Source organism: Phoenix dactylifera, chromosome 2 (assembly GCF_051530095.1).
Source record: "Phoenix dactylifera cultivar Ajwa chromosome 2, Ajwa_hap1_PhDact_Kaust_v1.1, whole genome shotgun sequence".
Lineage (NCBI taxonomy): Eukaryota > Viridiplantae > Streptophyta > Magnoliopsida > Arecales > Arecaceae > Phoenix > Phoenix dactylifera.
In genome coordinates this window covers 52,324,710-52,340,203 of record NC_143191.1, presented here as the reverse complement: position 1 = coordinate 52,340,203, position 15,494 = coordinate 52,324,710, and the positions used below count along the sequence as shown (strand labels likewise).

The 15,494-nt window shown below is 42.2% G+C and overlaps 1 protein-coding gene across 7 annotated transcripts; it reads right to left on the bottom strand.

Moving 5' to 3' along the window:
• Positions 1-1,233: 1,233 nt before the first annotated feature.
• On the bottom strand, positions 1,234-15,171 carry LOC103723467 (ABC transporter C family member 14-like). Of its 7 annotated transcripts, XR_015975814.2 has the most exons (14): positions 14,809-15,116; positions 14,092-14,192; positions 9,827-12,105; positions 7,888-8,208; positions 6,681-6,767; positions 5,559-6,188; positions 5,145-5,309; positions 4,704-4,998; positions 3,771-3,985; positions 3,222-3,527; positions 2,781-2,844; positions 1,969-2,208; positions 1,491-1,773; positions 1,234-1,388 (listed from the first exon to the last, which is right to left on the bottom strand). XR_015975814.2 is itself a non-coding variant. In XM_088716951.2 (13 exons), the coding sequence occupies exons 3-13, from the start codon at positions 11,933-11,935 to the stop codon at positions 1,673-1,675; spliced, it is 4,533 nt and encodes a 1,510-aa protein (XP_088573077.2). In that variant the 5' UTR covers positions 11,936-12,105; positions 14,092-14,205; positions 14,809-15,116; the 3' UTR covers positions 1,234-1,672. The 7 variants fall into 7 exon arrangements, 6 of the variants coding, with proteins under 6 accessions (XP_088573077.2, XP_088573075.2, XP_088573076.2 ...); XM_088716951.2 differs by having other exon boundaries at positions 1,234-1,773; positions 14,092-14,205; XM_088716949.2 differs by having other exon boundaries at positions 1,234-1,773; positions 14,049-14,192.
• Positions 15,172-15,494: the final 323 nt, after the last annotated feature.

The window sequence follows — 15,494 nt, the reverse complement described above, 5'->3', positions numbered from 1 at the left end:
CAAAAATAGGAGGGAAGCCACCCTTGCCGAAGAAGAGTGGGTGTTCTTAAAACTTCCATCTTACCGACAGCAGACGGTTTTCCGACGAGCTCACCAAAAGCTCGCCTAGAAATATTTCGGGCCATATTGCATTTTGGAATACATCAGTCTGTCGTTTACCAGCTAGCTTTACCGGAGGATGCAAAAGTTTATCCTGTATTACATGTCTCTCTCCTCAAACGGAAATTAGGAGATGGGCAAGTTCTCTACCAAGGCCCACCCCCCATTCAAGAATATGGTCACCCTATGCTGGAACCGACTACCATCAGAGACTACAGATGGGTGAAGAAGGGCGGAAGGATTATCAAAGAAGTGCTCGTACAATGGCATTCTCTGCCTAAGAGGACGCTATTTGGGAAGAGTATGACCAGCTGAAGAACCAATTTCCACAGGCAAACCTTGTGGACAAGGTTTTGGTCGAAGGAGAAAGGGATGATGGGAGCATCAGACCCCAGCAAGTTCGGAGGCTGAACTGGCGTTACTTGGTGGCAATCGACCACGTCTCCCACGGAGCTACCGACTCACCAGGGAAATAAACGAGGCCGGGAATGAAGAAACCGAGTGTCGTGGGAGTGGAGGAAACTCGACGACTCCGTCATGTATGGGTTCTCCAAAGCACAGACGTGGGAGTGGGGAGTGGGGCGTGATGAGCGATGGCTCGGATGTCATGTGGACGAGGGAAGAGAGGATGCGTGATGGGCACGTGGGGAGCGTGGGTTCGAGGAACTCCGGAGTGGACGTGAGACAAGGGCGTTGATGAGTGATGGCCCAAGGGGGGGTTCTGGGGAGATATGTGGAATTATTTTCTTTTCTTTCTTTAGTGTGAAGCATAGGTTACTCTCACCAGAAATAGAGTATTTCCTTGCATGGGTTTTCTCTCACCCGAAGAGAGGTCTTGAATAAAGTATTTCTATTCCACCGTTCTCTTCTCCTCCTTCACAGGCTGGGACCTATCACATTCATGGGTCTCAATTCTAATCTAACTGCTCTGGTCAGGACCCCTAATGAAAAGACTAAGAGTATGGCTACTTGCACACAACACTCTTGTTCGGCACAGAAGTCTAATAGGTAAGAAGTTGCAAAGATTTTCACATAAAAGCACCAAAGAGAAGAACCATTGATATAAAATCCTACATGATGCGTACCAAAATCTGAAAGTTTATCTGATGCAAGATGAGAAACAAAGAGAGAAAGTTGCTACAGGTGATGAAGAAATTTTATTTCGAGTCTGAGCTTGTTCGCTGCAAAATTTTCTGCTGCCTTACTCCCACTATACATAACATAAAGCAGTTACAAATACAATTCTTCAAATTTGATGCGTGTGATCGAGAACTTTAGCAGATGGTTTCCTGAATCAGAATTTAGCAGTCAATCACAGCTCAAATCTAGTAATGGAGATTGAAGAAATGCCATCCACTTCTGAAGTATCAAACAACCATGGTATAAGATACCTTCAATTGCTCCACACCCTTGTTCTTAAATATATATATATATATATATATATATATTCTTTATGATCCAGCATCATCAGCTACTGCCGTCAGTGCATTAGGATTCCGACACACCTCTGTTGTTCTTTTGACCGAGGCAGGTCCATATCTTCATTTTTCGCAGAATTCGGTACACTTGTGACCTATAAATCAGAAGAGCGGTTGGCATACTCTTGAACCAGAGCTCCGAAGAGGGATGGACGTTCGATCAAGTTGGCTGGTTTGTCAAATTCCTTTGCTAATCCTGGCATGGTGTAAAAAAAATCAATTATTATATTTGTAGTTCATGTTCACCGATCCACTCTTTTCCTTCAAGTATCGACGTCATAGATGAAATGAAGAAAATCATTTAACATTACATTAAATTAAAGTGAGATCCATAAACTATTATGACTCCTTGAGGGAACTTTCTTTATACCAAAGAAAAAAAGAACATTACCTGCATCTATAACCAAAACTCTGTCGCAGTCCATGACTGTGGGTATCCTGTGAGCAATGCTAATGATTGTACACGCAGCGAAGTCTTCTCGAATGATCTTTTGAATCATACCATCTGTTTGTGAATCCACTGAAGCAGTTGCCTCATCCATGAACAAGATACGACTGCGTTTCAACATAACCCGTCCCAAGCACAGAAGCTGCCTCTGTCCAACGCTCCAATTCTCTCCATTGTCAACCACTGATAATGTCAATGTAAGAATGCATGAGGTATGGAAGAGGGAATGCCATAAAGGATGGAGCAAGCCAGAGATGGTGAACATTCAAAGCTAACCAAATGAATGAGCCAATTTCTTCCACTTTTTCAAGTTTCTATTTTTTTCTTCTTAAAATACAAGATGGACTTAGTCTGCATCGCATCATAATGCTTCATATTCCATTAAACTATATTGCCCAGTGTTCAGTTTCATCAAGTTCAACACAGCCAATCAAGAATCGTATTTCCTGACATAAATATTTCTAATTTAATCTTTCTAACAGTGGTGGTACTGCTTAACTATATAAAAGTGGGAATTATGAGCTTTACAAGACATAAGACAGGTATTCAGCATTCTCAAATGACTGTAACTCCATCTAAATACAAAGTTTATTTAACAATTGAAGCAAATTTCTTCTCCTTTCTTTCCTTTTTTTTTGTTTTTTGAGAAAAAGGAAGCAACCTTCTAATATTAACAAGTAGAAGAAGACAATAGCAAAGGTGAAGAATATTTAATTTGTCAAACAATAAACCAACTAATAAGAGAGAGGGGATACCCAGTGAATCAAGCTTATCAGGCTTTGAAGCAACAGCATCTTTGAGTTGGCAACGCTCAAGGGCCTGTAAAGAGGCAAATTGGGAGGCAACTGTCATTTAAACTGTCAGCTAACCACTAGAAACCAAAAGCTTGAACTGTTAAGGAAGGGATCAACAATGAATATCAAGCCTTAGCGACCCCCTTCCCCTCCACATGTGGCCCGGACACACACATGAAGGCACGAACAAGTCAAGAATTACTCGAGACAAGTCTAGAATGACTCGACCGGGAAAAATTCAAGAGAAGAAAAGAAGAAAATACTCTTGGTTTTGATACTGTGTTAACCGATCGCTAGACCGTAAAAGCTTAAGCTGTTCGAGAAGGGGTCAGCAATGAAGATCAGGCCTTATCATAATCAAATAGCATGAATACAGTTGTTTGGATTTTATATAACTGATACCTGCCATATCTCATCATCTGAATACTTTCCAATTGGGTCAATGTTGCTCCGAATTGTTCCTTCAAATAGAACTGGTTCTTGAGGAATAATTCCAAAGCGCGACCTGAGATCATGAAGACCCAAAGTACAAATGTCTACTCCATCTATGATTATCTGGCCCTCAGAAGGCTCTACTATTCTGAAAAGAGCTTGTATCAATGTTGACTTGCCACTCCCAGTCCTTCCCACAATTCCTATCTTCTCTCCTCCATGAATCCTAATTGAAATCCCTTTAAGAACTAAAGGAGTGTTTGATCGATATCTAACCTGCACAAACAGAAGGCATAGCTCAATTTAACACCTAATAATAACAAGTGGGAGCAACGTTTCAAAGGAAAAGCTATCTTGGATCTAATATGCATCCTCATATGCATTGCTATCTGGGATTTTCCTCTAACAACACTAGAACTGGTATTGCACAAAAAAAAACATATTAACTTCAAAGTCCACCTGAAAGTTCATAAGATTTTTGGTTTTAACTGCATGAATAAAAGAAAGTTATTCAGTAACCTTTAAATCCTTGATGATGACATCTCCTCTGGTTGGCCAGTTTGGCAACACTAGACAGTCTTTGACCTCCCAAGCTGCCTCAGAAGGAATATTACAGAACTGTTTTATCCTTTCTACTGAAACCATCCTATTCTCTATAAAGCAACTAATCCATATGGCATAAAACACTACAGTGTTGAGAGAGAGACCATAGGAGAGAGATAGACCAACAAACTCTGCAACATAGAAACAAAGATTAGCTCCTGCAGATTTCATGGTAGTTCAAAACAATTATTCTTTAAAAAATGAATATATGAGGTGCATTGGGAGGGGAAACAGGATTTTCAGTTCATGACCTCAATAGAAAAAGCATTAACACATGACTTTTCTACTAATCAACATACCGATAAGAGTTGCATGGTAGTTTTTTGCAAGATATACTTGATTTTAATCCCATCTGACAGAATTGTCATGTCTCAAGAGAATGTCTTTATTTTAGATTGTTATGCTAAACTAAGATGAAAACAAACTCCTGCATCAAACCTTCTTACTTTCCCATGACTCTTTCTAGGTAGGGGAATTCAGGAGGATTGCTCCATAGTTGCATGAGTTTAAACAATGATACCTCATATCATCTTAATGGTATCTATTATGTTATATTAACATGAATTTTAGACATTCAGTGCCATACTGCAAAACCATAAAAGGGAAGACGATGCGTCTGAGGCCTTTAAGATTTCACTGGACTGCTGTTAGGTGCAGATGAAATGGAGGTCCTAAAGCTACCCAAAGAACCTAAAGTGGCATTCTCCCCAAAAGATATGTTCATCTAATGGCAATGTCAGCAGCTTATGATTAACACCGACAAACAGTAGGAACGCGCTTGCTAGATTTTAAAGGCCAAGAACATGAAAACGATCGATCCTAGCGATACCGATGACTTTGTGTTGATACCTGGTTTTATAAAATTGCTAGGCAGCATGACCATGAGCAAAGCAGAGATACAGAGGACAAAACTTCCTATCAGTTCCAGCCGGAATCCCAGCCACTCATTGGAACCATTGTTGTGAAAATCCATGCGTAAGCTTGAATTGACTCTATACAAATTTTCCTGGGAAAACCTTTCCACCTTTCTGAAGCTCCGGATTGTCGTGACACCCTGAATTGTCTCTGAGAAGTGATGGATAACTGGTGCTTTTGTGATCGAGTCAAGACGGGTTAGCTCCCGAGATGTTGCTAAATAATATCCCTGCAACCAAGACAGCAAAGAGAGAGAAAAACAATTAACTTCCAAACAACCTGCATATAAAAGCATGCCTTTGCTTTAAAATGGACCAGCATAATGGAAGATAAATTTTAATGGAGAAGACATGAATTCCAATGACTGAAATATACCCGGTACCAGATGTTCAGCCATCCCAGTGGCAATATGGCTATCAAAGTTGGCCAGGCAACCTGACATGTAATTATAATGATGCTGAACACTGTAATGTACATTGAAACAGTTAATCCTACAAAGAAAGGAAGAAAAAGATCGATGTTGGTCTGATCGGATGATGCCTGGAAAGAACAGGAAAAACAGTCAGAAAAATCCATATGAATAGCTAACAACCAGTGGAAATACACAAAATGACCTTTGATCTATAAGAAGCAGGCATCTATACACAAAAGAATTCAGGAAATGAGCAAGTAAAGCTATTGATCTTCTAAGATAGAGATGAGATGATGGAGACTCAGACACTAACCAACTGAAAGCATATACTAAACATGTGTAAAACAAAAGAAATATCAGAAGAAAGTGAGACCTACCCGGGTAAGAATTCTTCCAGAAGGGGTGGTGTCAAAGAAGGACATTGGAGCATGCAGGATACTGTTGAGAATCTGCTTGAAAAAGATCTGTGCAGTTTTGAGCCCCAAGTATGCTACGAGAAAAGACCTGGCTGCAACAAGGACAACTGAAGTTGCAGCTATAGTGGCATAAACTTGAATAAATAAGGATGGACGGAATGAAGCTGCATTCTCTTCAGACGTTTCATATGCCAACCAATAGTCACTTGCCATTAACGAAGCTTGCCACATAGAAGCAACTGCCAATACTGCCACTATTCCCCACCAACCCCAAGCCTCAGTCATGTATAACTTGTACACATTCCAGCTGACATGACCACTCTCCCTTTCCTCCTCCTCTATCAGTTTAGAAGTGCCCTTTTCTTTCTTTGGTGAGATCGCAGAACCGCTCTCTCCATTAGATTGCTCCTGATTTGTGGCAGGTTGTACTGATGGCTTTGGCTGATGCTCTATGTGTTCACCAGTAGAACCACTCTGTTCTACAAGTTCCATGGAACTGTCATGAGCAGCAACAAGTGCTGCAAAATCTGAGCCTGAATTTAGTAATTCACTGTATTTTCCAGATTGTACGATCGCCCCATCTCGCATGACCTATGTGGTTTTTTTCATTATTTAGAGAGGAAACAAAATCTAATGTTTAGCTAATTGCCAAAAAATTATCAATGTTGAGGAAGGACTAGCTAATTTAGCGAACGAAGAAATATGATAAATATGCCAAGTTTAAAAGGAGCATGCTTATGAAAAACAGACTGAAAATATAACATAGGAAAAAGATCTACCGACGGTCTGACACTTTTTTTTTTTTTTGATTACACAGCAATACTCTCATCATGTTGACAACTAGTAGATATAAGAAACCGAGCAAAGGAAAAGAAATACAGAAAAGATAGTGGCTGAAACTTCATCACTGGAAACAGATGAAGACAAACTTGTGGAAGTTCTAATGAAGATACTATTATTAACTAATCATTTTTCAAAAATTTCTACACAAATTCCGAAATTGTTCTCTTCAGCAGCTGAAACTATTTTCTCCACCTCAACTTTCACAATCAAGAATACTCGAGGAAGGGATACAGCACTTACTATTATGAGGTCGGCATTATGCAAGAAGTCTACTTGGTGTGTTACAAGCACAATAGTCTTCTCCTTGAGAGCACCTCTTACACATTCCTACAACGATAAGCTCAAAGTTATGATTCTACTTTAGAATATAAAGAGCGGTATTTATGACATATTATTGGGTTTTGCAGAAGAGATTTATATTAACAAGCAAGCATGCATTTCAATTCAATCATAAATTGACATCTTCTTTATAATGGTAAAGCTTGCATGCTGCACCACTGTCTTTAAGAAATAAAGAGTACTAGGAGTCAGTGCATGTTGGACTCCAAAGCCTCCCCAGGCCTCCTGAAACCTCCAAATCAAATGCCATGCATTATTGAAAAGAAAAAAGAAGAAGAAAAAAAAAAGAACCTGAAGCCCTTCATTTAAAACCAAGGAGAAACAGTAAGTATTGGATCGTATCTTTAGGTTTATTACCAGATTTTCTCGACAAAGGGATTCTTTTTGCACATGCTAGGCTCCGTTATTAATGATCAAAAAAGCAATTTGTTCAACAAATGCAGCAAAAGGAAAGGTAAGAGAATGGATACATAACAAATGAGACATAATAATCAAAAAATGAATGTGCAACAACTTAAGAGATCACCTAAAAAGCTAGCTAGAAGGTATTATTTGGATTTCTTGATCTAAATACTCAAGATCTAACTAGCGAATAACCGATGTGGGACTAAACATATGCCTGCATGAGTCCTCACATACTCTTTTCATTTAAGCTCTGACGTCCACAAGCACCACGAGTGGCCTGTAGTCAGCCCCAATGAATCTGTACTGCCGAGTCCCCTAGTCCATATAGTTTATGGGTAAGGCCCGCTCTGATACCATTTGAAGTAACTTAGGATCTCACCCAAAAAAACTAGCTGGAAGGTATTATTTGGATTCCTTGATTATGTATAAGTACCCAATATCTACCCAACGAATAATCGATGCGAGACTAAAAACACCCATACGGGGTCCTCATAGAATGAAAAATCCAATTTTGTGCAGCTACAAAAGGGACGGGTAGAACATCAACCTCAATTATCACTTTTGCACTTAGGGTTCACCATGTTTAACTAGTAAGGAGGGGAAATAAACATAATGTAGTTGTATGTAATTTGTCTTCCTACCAACATGGGCAACAATAAGTTAAATTGGCAAGTGTCAGAGACCAAAACCGAAAGAAAGTCACCTTGAAGATCTCTGAGCCTGTGTGAGCATCAACGGCACTGAAGACATCATCAAGGAGGTAGATATCGCAATCCTGATAAACAGCCCTGGCGAGCTGTATGCGTTGCTTTTGTCCGCCACTGAGATTGATCCCTCTCTCCCCAATCTCAGTCTGATCCCCAAACTCCATCATTTCTAAGTCCTTCTCCAAGCAGCAAACCCGGATGACTTCCTTGTATTTCTCCTGATTCATTGGCTGCCCAAACAAGATGTTCTCTTGAATGGTTCCATTTTGGATCCATGCCGTCTGTGATACGTAGGCTGTGCTCCCACAAACCTTGACCTGCCACCATAATATGCGAACGAGAATCAGAATGAAAGCCAGACACAGTATTTTAACTACATCTATGATACGATAGCAGTGGTTTTAGTGATGATGACAGTTAAATCGAGTCAAGATCCTTAGTTCCTTGTTCATTAACATTTGTTTAAATACTTAAAAAGAGAATGGTATAATTATCAATAATTCTTACAAAAATGGGAATGAATGTGCCTCGATGTAAAACTTGAAAAGAATAGGTGAAGCATACAAATGTTAACAAGTATCGAAATATTGCACAAACCATTTTCACCCGATTTAACGAAAGTCAAAAAGAAAATTTGTCTGCCCTTTTTTTAAATTCTATAGCAATCTAATATTTTTGTCTTTCAAGTCAAGCATGTTTATAAAGAGGCTAATAGGATTGTGGATTGTATGCTTTCGTATGTTACCGATCACTCTGAAAAAGTTCTATGGGTTGGAAAGAGGAAGTTGCTTAAAGTACTTTGAGATTTGTTGTTTTTTGATTTTTTTTGGATGTATTTATAGTAAAATATATAAATTATTTTTTGTAGCTAAAAAAAAAATTATGGGATGATGTCAAAACTGTACTGTGTGGCTTTGCTTCTAGATGGTAGCTAGAGACGAGTCTAGCCAGATGAAAACACCTTGTTTAGCTACTGTCACCATTTCCTTTTTGCCAGTTGTGTGCTGTCACTTATAAAAAGCATGCGAGCGTACAGTTAGCTATGCGAGGGTCAATTGAAACAGGATCTGATGAGTCTCATCAATCTCTTCTAAGTTCATGCCAACCCTAAACCTTTTTTTTTTTTTCTTTTCTCGCAAATGTGGCATGTGGGGAAAAAAAATCCTGGTTCCATGCACGATGAACAATACACCCCTCAATCCGCACGCATAATAATTTTTATGAGGGTGCCGAACCAGCTGTCCATACTGCTTTCTCTCTTCCTCGACATTGGCATGTGAAGACCAGAATCCCGCCTAGAGCTTCTATGCAATTTTTTTTTTTTTAATATCGGCTGCTCATATTAATCTCGTGTGAGCACTATCATTGAAGTCAAAAAAAAAAAAAAGAATAAGAAGGTGGAAAACAGATACAGAACGAGTCCAAAAAAAATTTTCAAAATGGTGGACGGTCTATGCGTCTGCATTTTCTGAATGAATCATTCGTTTTTTATTTATTTATTTTTTTTAGCTCTTGTTAGGTCGGTCAAAGTCTATGGCCGCACCGAAGAATAAAATCTTTTTTTTTAAGAAAAAGGAAAAATTAGGCTAAGAGAGCGAGAGATAGAGGGACGGGTCAGCCACGGCATGTGCGAAGGCGTGGCTACCTACGCTACGAGTTAACACGTGCTCCATCCCACGTGCCACGAACTCAACTCTTTAGTATTACTCGACGTGATTTGCCACAGAGTTGTTGATCCCGCGTTCGAGTAGGATTCTTTGGCTCACGTGTCAGGATTTCGTTTTTTAATTAAATGAAAGCGGGATATTGGGTTCAGGGCGTAACGGTCCGTTATCACGGTTTAATGACGTTGCGGCGGATCCTAACCACATGGACGTCTAAAATAAATGAACGGCCAGAGATGTATGAGCAGAAAAAGGGGAACATTGAACATACCTTGCCCGAGATCTTGTGCATCTCCCCGAGAATGCAGGAGAGGAAGGAGGACTTGCCGGATCCGACGGTCCCCACGACGGCCGCGAGCGCGCCGCGCCTGATCTTGATGTGGATCCCCTTGAGCACGGCGTCGCTCACCTCCGCCTCGTCGTCCCACGCGAACGCGCCATTCGTCACCTCGATCGCGGCGCCGCTCCCATCATCGTCGCAGCCGCCGCCGACGCGGTGGACCACGCCGTCCTCCAGCTCGCCGCTGGTCATGTACGCGTCGAGGCGATCCAGCGACACCGTCGCCTGTGACACCGAGATGAGCGCCTGCGGGAAGTTCCGCATCGGCTCCTGGAGGATCCTGAAGAAGGACGTGGCGGTGAACACCAAGCCGGAGTCCAGCGGCACGCCGACCGCCACACAGGTGGCGAAGACCAGCGCCCCGATCAGCACCGGCGCGCTCCACATCACGATGATGTTCCCGGAGATGGAGTACATGAACTTGGCCAGCCAGCCGTACTCCCCTTCCCGGAACTGCTTGATTCGTTCCTCGAAGTGGCGCTCCCAGGCCTGGAACTTGATGACGCGCATGTAGTTGAGCATCTCATTGGTGGCCTTCATGCGCTTGTCCCGCATGCCCATGAGGGAGAACTGGAACCGGTTGTTGCGGCGGGTGCCCAGGATGACGAAGAGCATGACGCCGGCGATGCCGACGACGGCGGAGGTGACGGAAGGGCCGAGGTAAATGTAGAGGAGGCCCAGGGCGGTGCCCACCTGGAGGGGCATCAGCCATATGTAGTGGATCTGGAGCATCATGTCGGCGAGCTGCTGGGCGTCGACGGCCATGTAGTTGACGATCATGCCGACTCCGTGGGACTGGCGGGCGGAGCACGAGAGGCGGAGACCCTTGTTGTAGAGGGCGGTGATGAGGGTGGAGCGGATTAGCATGCCGAGCTTGGTGGAGTGGAAGTTGTACTGGTGGGAGGCCAGGACCTCCACGAACTTGGCGGCCAGGAGGATGGCGCAGAGGTAGTAGCCCTCGGCGAGGGAGGACCGCCGGCCGGAGGTGTAGTCGACGAAGCGGTTGATGAGGGTGGGGCCGATGTACATGACGAAGAGCCTGAGGACGGCGAGGGAGGCCGTGAAGAGGAGGTGGGGCCAGAAGCAGCGGAGGAGGGTGGTCCGGACCGGGTGAGCCGACCGGACCGCCGGTTGGGGCCACTTGGACTGGAACCGCTCGTACATCCGCTCCGCCCGGTGGTCCGGTGCCAGGGACGGCACGTCGGCCAGGTTCAGCGTCGAACGGTAGCCCTTGGAGATCAGAGGGTTCATCCAGCTCCACGTAATGAGGGAGAGGATCGAGGCGGTCGCGTACAGGGTTACATTCGGTTCAGGGTGGTTCAGGTCGGACCGGGCCGGCGGTTCGTCGGCGGGGCGGAGGTGGTCGACGGAGACGCCGGTGGAGCCGGAGACGGCGAGTAAGAGGAGGGGGAGGGAGAGGGCGAGGGCGACGATGGAGAGGACATCGTCGGGGAAGATCGGGGCGGCGGAGACGAAGCGGAGGACGGCGGAGGCGGAGAGGAGGGCGGTGAGGAGCACGGCGGCGACCCAGAAGACGCGAAGGGTGGCCGGGTGGGCGGCGGCCTGGAAGCGCTTCTCGTGGCCGACGACGGCGGCGGCGGCGAGGTGGGAGAGGGATTGGAGGAGGAGGAAGGCGGCCTCGGCGAGCTGCCACTGGGATCGGGGGAGGCAGGTGAGGACGAGGACAAGGAGGACGGCGAAGGAGACGGCGAGGAAGGAGGAGATCGCGAGGGCGAGCTTGAATCGGAAGTCAGTCCGGAGAACGACCCGGGACCCGGACAGCAGAGGCTTCAGGGCATCGGAGTCCGGTTCCCCGCTGCGGCGGCGGTGGATGAGGCGGGAGAAGAGCTTGTGGAGGGCGAAGGCGAGGAGGAGGAGGAGGAAGACAGCGTCGACGGCGGATAAGAGGAGGCGCTGCGGGCACGGGGAGAGGAAAATGAAGCGGAGCCATTGGAGAAGAGACTCAGGTTGATGGATAGAGGAGTAGGGGTTGCACGTGAGAGAGGTGAACCAAGAAGGGGACGAAGGAGAAGCAGCCATGGGATTTGAAGCTTATTTCGTTATTTTTGTTGTTGGAAAATTACGAATGAAATAAATAGAGAATAATACATATATACACAGGGAAAGAGAGAGCTTTCTTTGCTTTCCCTTGCTGCTGCTTCTTTCTTGTGGCGTTCTCCTTGACTTCAATGATCTCTCTCCTTTAGCTCCTGACAGGGAGAAACAGATGGAAATCTCATAAAGGAGGTCTCATGTAAGTTGTTTTTGTGATGGAAAGAGGGTAGGTGCGTAGTTGTATGACAATAATTGCATGAAGTGTAGATACGTGGAACTTTAGATATCCTAAAGACGGAAGGAAGGGAGGGGAGGGGAGGGGAGGGAAAAAAGGAGGAGAGCTTTTTAGGTTTGTGGGGTTTGGGAGTCTTTCAGTCCATCTACTGTTATATCAAAGCAAGGCAGAGACGGTGGTATCCTTGCTGAGCAAAGAAGAGAGGGGGAGAGTGAGGGAGAAAAAGATGGAGAGAGGAACAAGTGGTTCATATGAAACAAACTTGATATACAAGTGCACCTCCGAGTTCAAGTAAGAGGGAATGGGGTGCACCAAGTATGGTTGTTCCTGGGTTTTGGTTTTTCAATGCTTGGGGCTACCAATTTTCTTAATATTTGGAAAGTGGAGATGGAAAATAATAATAATTAGTAAGAGCGAAGATTATGTCAAATTAGATATCTTAAAAGAAAAGTATAAGCGCACACATGCAAAGTTAGAGACAAACATATGTGACGGACGCATGATAGAATTTTGTGTTATTTAGGTGTTTGTCGTGCTCATAAGATGTGACGTGTAAAATTGATGTGAATATATAGCTGATAATGGGCTGGATTTGGTAAAACAAAATAAATTAAAAGTAGATTAGGCCTGAAATCTGACTGAAAATAAATATAATTTAGACATGAGATCTGGCCAGCCTATGATCGACTCTACTTATGAACCGTCTTTGATATAGACTACAATGCGATGGTTGGAAACAAATTCTGTGAGGTGTAGAATGGTGCGAAAAGAAATACTTATACCCACATTGGAAATAGTTGTTTATATTTCCATGTTAAGGAGGAGAGGAAAGCTTGGGGTAATTATGAAAGAATGCAGCCTTTGTATCAAAAAGGATATATTTATTTTTGAAAATATCAATTACATATAACATTTTACTAGTTTTTAAAAGGATTTAGGTTGCAATATAGATGACCAAATTCAGAAGTAAAGTGAGGTATGCACTGAGAGTTTAAAGATATGATAATAAATTTTCTAATAAATTATACTTCTTTCCTAATATAAACAAAAAATGATGAGATATAAGAGAATTGTTGGAAGCTGTTCACCACCGTAGCATTTATGTCTAAGTAGAGTTGATCATGAGCCAGGCCTTCAGCCTAAACTATATTTATTTTTAGTAGAGTTTCACTTCAAGCTTATTAAAAAATTGATATTTTTGTGTCCCAACCCAGCCCAGCCCATGATCAACTCTACCTCTAAGTTATCGTTGCTACAGATAGTGACCTACACATACTCTTAATTTATCATTTATTATTAAATTAAAATTATACTTAAGTTCTTTATGTAAATGAAATTATAGATAGAACAAAAGTGGAGTGTCCTTTTGCAGAATCTCGACCAATAATTGATCTATCTGGAGTATAATTATGTATAAAGTTTTATAAACAATATGCATTGACTGGTTTTTCTTCTCTCTGAATTGTCTCATATGTAGTAATGCGAGAGAGAAACTTTTACAAAAAAAAATAGCATAAAAAGAAAAAACAAAAATTTATAAACAAAAGAGTTTGACTAAAAAAAAATCACTCAATATTAATGTTCTCACAAAATCAGTATGGCATAAATTTATACATACTTTAAAACATATTCTTATTATTTGTATGGGTAGTGATAGAATGGTTGTTGGATAAAACATAAAAAAAAAAATTCAGCAACTTCAGCGCTCAAGTGAATTTCTCATTCAAATTCCTAATAATGAATTGAATTATAATTACATTGTTTATGGAAATTTATAGGTTTATAATAACTTAGCAAGCAGCCTACCAACCACGAAGACAAAAAAAAAAAAAAACAAAACAATTTTAATTGTAGATGAGACACCTATCAGTTCCCACCGTAGCGAGGAGGTTCCCACCGTACGAACCTTCTAGATGCCCTCAGTCCAAGGTCGCAAACCAACCACCACATGACGACAACACCGGTCCAGGTCTCAATAACTGCACCCCCTCTTCCACCACTCTCCACCTACAATGGCGTGCTACCGTAAAAAACAAAAAGAAAAAAAAGAGTGGTCCTATCAGTAATTCCACCCCGCGCCCCCCCCCCCCCCCCCCCCCCCGCGGCGTTAAAATCTCATCTTTTTAAGCTACTGCAAGAAATAAAAAAATATTTAAATTTTTTTATAAATATTTTTAAATATCAAATTTTGCATGGATACTTTCATATAAATATTTTTATAAAATACTCATTTTGCTATTTTATTTTTTATTTTTATTTTTTATATATAACTAAATCATTTAGCACCGTTAAAAAATTAATAATTTTAAATTAAAAAATTAAAATATTCTTAATGAATATATTAAAAAAATTGTAAAACAATCGCGATAAAATATAAAAAAATAATTTTAAAATTTTATTTTATTTTTAATTAAAATAAATATAGAAGAATATATTTGTGCGAAAATAATTTTTTATGAGTATATATTTTAAGGGGATGGTCATGCAAATCAAAATTTTTAAAAGAATATTCATGTAAAAAAAATCTCGTTTATTTAATTGCACTGGATAAATAAATAAATAGATAAATTTCACCATTTAAGAAAGAAAAAAAAAACGTTCTTTTTTAAGCGTGGCCAGTTACCTCGAAGGAAGAAGCGCGAGGCGACACAGAGATCGGATCGAGAAGCGAATTTGAATCGACTGCGAGCTCTCCGACGGCTCCAAGAGATTCTTCTCCGTCCTCTCGTCGGCGCCACCAAATCGAATTCTTCGGTTAATTCTTGGATGTTTCTTGGAGATTCGACCCCGCCCTTTTTCTCTTCTATCTCGTCCGCCGGATAGGAACGGAGCGTCGCCGGCGAAGAGAGGGCGATCGGCCGGCCGACGAGCAGCCGCCTCCGAAGAAAGAAGAAGAAGAAATGAAAGCGCGCGAGCGAGCGAGCGAGCGAGCGAAGGCTGCCCGCGGTTTATATAAACCGGGGGACTCCCGAGATCGGGTCACCTCCCAGTGAGGTAACTGTTTTGTGACCGGAGGCGTGAAAGCTGAGAAGACTTGGCTGAGGCGGTGACTTAGATAGAGACGATTGGCTTGAGGTCGCTTTCAAAATTAAATCTCTCGGGGATCTACCAATCGTTCGGCAGTGGTGGATGATTGGGTTTTAATGGCATTGGACTGCTTTAGTGATATCGCGGGCTGGATCTGAAACCACAAAATTATTAGATGGATCAAATCCATCCTAAATTTAGGACGAAATCATATTTTATTTTTAGTATTTTTTTTTTCTTGCAATGTGATCTAAGAATGATTTTATTCTTGATCTACCAAAT

Bases quoted from the DNA above. Each gene is read 5' to 3' on its own strand.
- LOC103723467 (XM_088716952.2), bottom strand. From the start codon at position 11,935: ATGGCTGCTTCTCCTTCGTCCCCTTCTTGGTTCACCTCTCTCACGTGC. The intron at 5,310-5,558 runs GTAGGTCTCACT...TGTTCTTTCCAG, and splicing joins CTGGAAGAATTCTTACCCGG to GCATCATCCGATCAGACCAA. The intron at 3,528-3,770 runs GTTACTGAATAA...CTGTTTGTGCAG, and splicing joins TCATCATCAAGGATTTAAAG to GTTAGATATCGATCAAACAC.